This window comes from Aethalodelphis obliquidens, unplaced genomic scaffold, assembly GCF_003676395.1.
Source record: "Aethalodelphis obliquidens isolate GAN/ISIS:26980383/991018 unplaced genomic scaffold, ASM367639v1 scaffold1, whole genome shotgun sequence".
Classification (NCBI taxonomy): Eukaryota; Metazoa; Chordata; class Mammalia; order Artiodactyla; family Delphinidae; genus Aethalodelphis; species Aethalodelphis obliquidens.
Genome location: NW_020837945.1, coordinates 79945095 through 79950977, shown reverse-complemented (window position 1 = coordinate 79950977; position 5883 = coordinate 79945095). Strand labels below are relative to the sequence as shown.

General features: G+C 43.4%; 1 protein-coding gene across 1 annotated transcript; it reads right to left on the bottom strand.

Annotated features, from left to right (window-relative positions):
- Nucleotides 1-229: 229 nt before the first annotated feature.
- LOC113628217 (olfactory receptor 8K5-like) lies at nucleotides 230-963 on the bottom strand. Its single transcript, XM_027121533.1, is given in 2 exon segments — nucleotides 230-864; nucleotides 867-963. Coding segments are annotated over 2 exon segments (732 nt in total).
- Between the last annotated feature and the right edge of the window lie 4920 nt (nucleotides 964-5883).

The following is a 5883-nucleotide window of genomic DNA, read 5'->3' as shown; positions in this document are numbered from 1 at the left end:
CATGCAACAAAAGCATGAGACATGCTCCTCAAACAATAAAACAATGGTGGAATGAGGTCCACATCCTGCCCAGTGAGGTCCGTAAGTTATCGATTCCTAGGACATGCTTCTCTGCACGTACTAAAAACAAAAATATAGGGAAAAGGTGACATTATACTGAAACCTGAGATGATTTACCATATTTTAGTATGTTACCACCTTTTGGCCCATTTCCATAGTGCCATGACAGTCAGTCCCAGTATGACCAAGTAGGAACAAGAAAACTCCCCCCATCCAACGTGGAGGAGGAGCTGATGATGGAAGTTTGATGTCTATTCAAAAATGAGGAAGGTGGTCTTTTCCCCCTCCTCACTTTTCCTTTGATTATAAAACTGTATACTATGACCAACAATTCTATTTCTTGTGCATTTGAGCACAGCATAAGTAACAAGGGAACATCATCACAGTAGAAATGACTGATGACATTAGAGCTGTAAAAAGTCAATGGAAAAATCTTGATAGTGAACATTAGTGCTTGAAAGGTACTGCAGAGGTATGGAATGCCTACCAGCACATGACAAAGTCTCTGGGACATGATAACATTGTAGAGCAGAGGGTTACAGATGGCCAAATAGCAGTCATAGGCCATGGCTGACAAGACAATGAACATAAGGAAGAAAGCCAGCTGTGTGGTGCATGCATAATAGGAAATGGTATTTTGATCCACAACAAAATTTACCAGCATCTCAGGACAAATGACAGTAGAATTACCAAGATCAATGAAAGCCAGGTGTTTGATAAAAAAGTACATAGGTGTGTGTAGGTGGGAATCCACTTGGATCAAGATGATCATTCCCAGACTTCCCACCACTGTGATTGTGTAGTAATGAGGAAGACCCCGAAAAGTGGGGCCTGCAGCTCAGGATGCCTTGTGACTCCCATCAGAATGAATTTAGTCAGTGATGATAGATTTTGTTGGCCCATTTAGTCCAGTTAGCTTTTCTGGAAAGAAACAGGTTGTTATTAGCTTTCTTTGTGGTATCTTCTAAATAAAGTATAATATGTATAGACAGAAAAAAACAAAAAACTGTAGCCCAGTAAGCTCTCGGGGTGACACTCCCTTGCCTACCGCTTGTATTTCTCACAAGTGTCCTATACTAATAAATTCTTTCCTTACCTGTCACTCTGCCTCTTGCTGCTTTCTTTCTACAGCGAGACAGACCTATGCTCTACTGAGTCCCAAAATGCATTCTGCGGTGTCATAACCACTGAAGTTATTTGAGCACAAAGTGGGCTCCCCCAGGAAATAGTGAGTGTATCTGAGCACAAAGTGGGCTCCCCCAGGAAATAGTAAGTGTATCACCTGGAGGATTCGGGCAGAGGCTGTCTGTCAAGATGCCACAGGTGCAATTCCTGCACTGTGCATGGTCTGGGAGTCTTTGGCCCTCAAATAACATTCTAATTCCAAGATTCTGTACATCTCTGATACAAAAGCCACATCAAGTTTTGCTGCTTCCACAGAGACTTTCCTGTTTGGGAAAATCTCACCTCTCTGCACATTTGTGTCTGAATCCCATCCATGCACACACACACACACTCCACACACTGCGTCAAATGCTTCAAATATACGGTGGAGACACATCTTACACTCATTCATCTATAAAAGCTAGAGGGAGAGAAGAGCAGGAACATAATTTGAATAACATGGGGGTGACTCCTGGTCTTCCGCTCAATAAGCAGAGGCCCCAGGCCAAGTGGAGGTGCGATGGGAGGTGAGCGCCTGCCACCGTATCCTCACTGTGTCTCATTCCCTGTGGGCCGCTCAGAGCTGGGAGGCATCTTGAAGATAGGGCTGCTGAACACAGGCCATTTACTGCAGCTGAGGCATCACCGAAAAGCAGAAATCAGTTCCAGCCTCAAAGGACCGACTGGCGGTGCTGAACCCTATGAGAGACGTGAAGTCTGCTTCTGTTGTGAGGTCCTCCAGCGGGAGTTTAAACGGAATTTAGGTACTGTTTGATTTTTCCCTCATATGCCGACTTCAGAGGGTACTGAGGTCCAACTCCACTGTGCAAGGTCTAGCACCATGTCTGGTGTGGACCACAGGATGGGGAGGCCCCAGATCTTCTACTATTCTCATCTTAGAACCCTGAGAGAGCATGGTGCTGGGCACCTAGTTATTGAGTAATTGTTTAGAAGTTACTTTAGTCTTTCAGAACTGGTGTGGTAGAAGAAACACGAGTCTAATGGTTAGTGACCCAGTCATGGTCCCTTCCAGTTCGGTGATTTTAGGTAAATCTCTGTGGGGCTCAACCTCTTTATCTGTGTGTGTGGAGTATGTTGCAGGGGCTGGGGAGTGGGGAGGGGAGAAGAGTATGGATTAAACGACCTCCATTCTTCCTTCCAATGTGAATGTGCTAGGATTCCGATTTTTCTGTTTTAGAGGTTGGCAAACTTCTCCTGTAAAGGGCCAAATATTTTAGTGTCCGCACACCACACAGTCTCTGTAGCAGCTATTCGGCGCTGCTATTATTGCATGAAAGTAGCAATACATGAATGAATGAGCAGCTTTGTCTCAATAAGACATCATTTACAAAAACAGGTGGCAAGCTGAATCTGGTTTGCCGACCCCAGGTTTGTGGACTATTGTTCTAGTCTAGTCTATCTATTCTCCACATAGTAGGACTTTCTTTTTCTGTCTGAACTATACCACTCAGTTGCCTATCTCATGAAGAGACTCTCACCAAAGCTCCTTACTCCTCCTCTGCCACAGTAAAGTGGTTCCAACTTACAGGAAGCCTTTCCTTAGATCATCTCAGAGTTCTGCTGAATTCAGAGCTAAGAACCTTGTGGTGAAGCAGGTAATAACAGTTGACCATTTTCACTCTGTCAAAGAAGTCTAGGTTTTCAAGATTTCCCAAACCATTATGATGAGTGGAAAATTTAGTTAGTAACAGATGTATTGAATCTTTTCAATAACAACATCTGGGAAGAATATATCAAGAGCTGGACACACTGGTCTCCTAAGTTTGGCATCCAATATCCTCTTGATTTGTCATCAGTGGCTTTTACGTACCCTCCTGTAACCACCACCAGATGTTGTATCAATTCCAACACTTCTAAGCTCTGCGACTTCAAAGAAGCTGTTCAACCTCTCTATGCCTCAGTTTTCTCAGTCTAATGAAATAATTAGTTTTAAAGAGTTTGCATAGCACCTGGCATACAGTAAGCACTTGATATGTGCCATTATTATCTCCTTGTCCATGAACATCCCTCATATTTACATGCCTCTGGGCCTTGGCTCACCTTCATCCTGGCACATCTGTATTCTTCCCATTGCTCAGGATTGAGCTCAAATACTGATTGGCCAGGAAGAGTTCCCTGAACCCCTTGGTAAGAAATAACCTTCCCATGTCCTTGATGGGACAAATAACCTTCTCATACCTTGATCTCTCTCTACTTCTCACAGTAATTTTCTACTTTGTCATAGTTTGTTGGCACCTATCGCTATAAATATCTTGGGGACAGAACTGTCACCAGTTCTTTTCTGGATTCCCTCCATGATGCTGAGCAAAGTACCTCAGCACATAAAGGATTCTTGGTAAGTGTTGGTTGAATTAATGAATCAAGTAAATCAAGAAAAGTCTCAACAGCCAGATTTTATCTTCCCTTTCATTTTGCATTGTGATACTTGGTTTCATGAGGATGCGACTCTACTGTCAGTTTCCAGTAGAAGTTTAACAACAGGCTCATTAGTTTTCGGAATATACTGGATATGATAACTGACAGACATGTGATTCTCACTCAGGTTTCATTTGAGTGTGGGTGGATGTTTTTTCTTGATAACTTGTATCCTATGAACTCATCCATTTATACCACATCTAGGCACAGACTGGAGACTGGAATTCCATGCCTATGAGGCAGCAGGAGCAGGTGGGCTTGGAGCCTAGGGCTCGAGAGAGAATTTGTCAAGTTTTGCTAATTAAGCCTGGGATCCATCTCTCCCTCAGCCTGCCAGGATGATGACAATGGACCGCAGCTAGTCATTTTGCTAAAGAATTCCCACTGTAATTTTTTTCTGTTATTAGTGAGAGAGAAGTCTGTGTGCATTAGCCACATATTGAGGCCATACTTTACCCCAAATTGGAATATATATTTGGTGCTACTTGATTTCACATTTATGGAGTTGAGTTTAACTTCAGAGAAATTTCAGTTCCCAGGCCTATGATACTTCCAAGTGCTGGATGAATCATAGACTTTTAGAAAATTGAAAAGGGTCACAGAGATTAATGATTCTAATGTCTGATGCATCCATCTCTCCAACTTTCTCATGCATGCTTCCAGTGATAGGGAGTTTTACTGCTACACGAGACAGCCCATTTCTTTTTTTATTATAACTTGAATTCTTATTGATGTAACATCAGCTTGCATTTTCATGGTGATTTACTTCGAAGAAAGTATCTTCACAAGGTTGTTTGGAAGAGGCCTGGACCCATTGGTTCCATCACCCCTACTTCACTGAGGAGGAAACTAGGGCTGGATGGCTCTAAGCCATGGATCTTGTGCAGGGTATTGGAGTCAACACATGAGGTGATTCCCCTATGCCATGAGTTCCCTTTTTAACAAATAGAAGTTATTTTTACCTTCAATTTTAAAATAATGAAATATATTTTCTGCAGATGTAGAGGGAAAATAAAATACTCTAACTGCATGTTTTGAACTCACTCCCAGCTCAGTACTCTTTTGAGATGGCTTAACCCCTATGACCAAAGTCCAGGGAAGCAAGGAAGCCTGGAAAAGGTCCCACTGGCCTGAGTAGGGTATCAGTTTCCATGGAGATGATTCAAGCAACCACCTGGAATTTGCTTGCAGTGGGTAATGGCTTGCATCTCAGAGGGAAAGGGGTAAAGCCCAGGGAAAGCCAGCCTTCCAGTTAGTGTGCTGTTGACAGTGCCAGGAGGAGCTGACCATCCTGGCACCAGCTGTCCTAGGTGGGCCAGTCCTGCTGAGGGGCATCGATCTTTTTCAGTGCCCCCTTTTTCTTCTCATGAACCTGGACAACTTCATGGACCCAGTTGCCTTTCCTTTTCCTAAATTCAGGAATCCTAGCCTGTCTACCTTTTGCTGTTGATCTACCTGGAAAGGGTCCAACACCTTCAAGTCACCAACAGCCTGACCTCAATAGTGCTGAATGAACCTACACTGGCTGATGGTGCTGGTACGTCTAGGCCTGTCTTCATAAGAAATAAAAATACACACATACAGAAGAAGAAGGAGAAGGAGAAGAGGAAGAAGAGGAGGAGGAGGATGGGAAGGAGAAGGCTAAGGAGAAAAAGAGAAGGAGGAAGAGGAGAAAGAAGAAGGAGAAAGAATGATAAGAAGAAGAGGAAGGGGAAGAAGAAGAGAAAGAAAGACTGGAGGGCTTCCCTGGTGGCGCAATGGTTGAGAGTCCACCTGCCGATGCGGGGGACACAGGTTCGTGCCCCGGTCCAGAAGATCCCACATGCTGCGGAGCGGCTGGGCCCGTGAGCCATGGCCACTGAGCCTGCGCGTCCGGAGCCTGTGCTCCGCAACGGGAGAGGCCACAACAGTGAGAGGCCCGCGTACCGCAAAAAAAAAAAAAAAAAAAAGAAAGACTGGAAATTTGAAAGAATGAAAAGCCTAAAAGGAGAGCTAAAACATTGAGAAATCAAAATAAAGTGGAGGCTGTTTAAGTAGAATAGAGGCAAGAGAGCAAGAAAGAGAATTCTCTGATACAAATTTTCAATGAGATTCAAGAAGATATTACCAAAGAGAAAGTTGATAATAAGAAAACTCTCAAAAATTAGGAGAAATAATTTAAAAAACAATTGCTGAAATTAAAACAATCTAGAAGGAGTGAAAATATATGGAGGGACAGAAAAC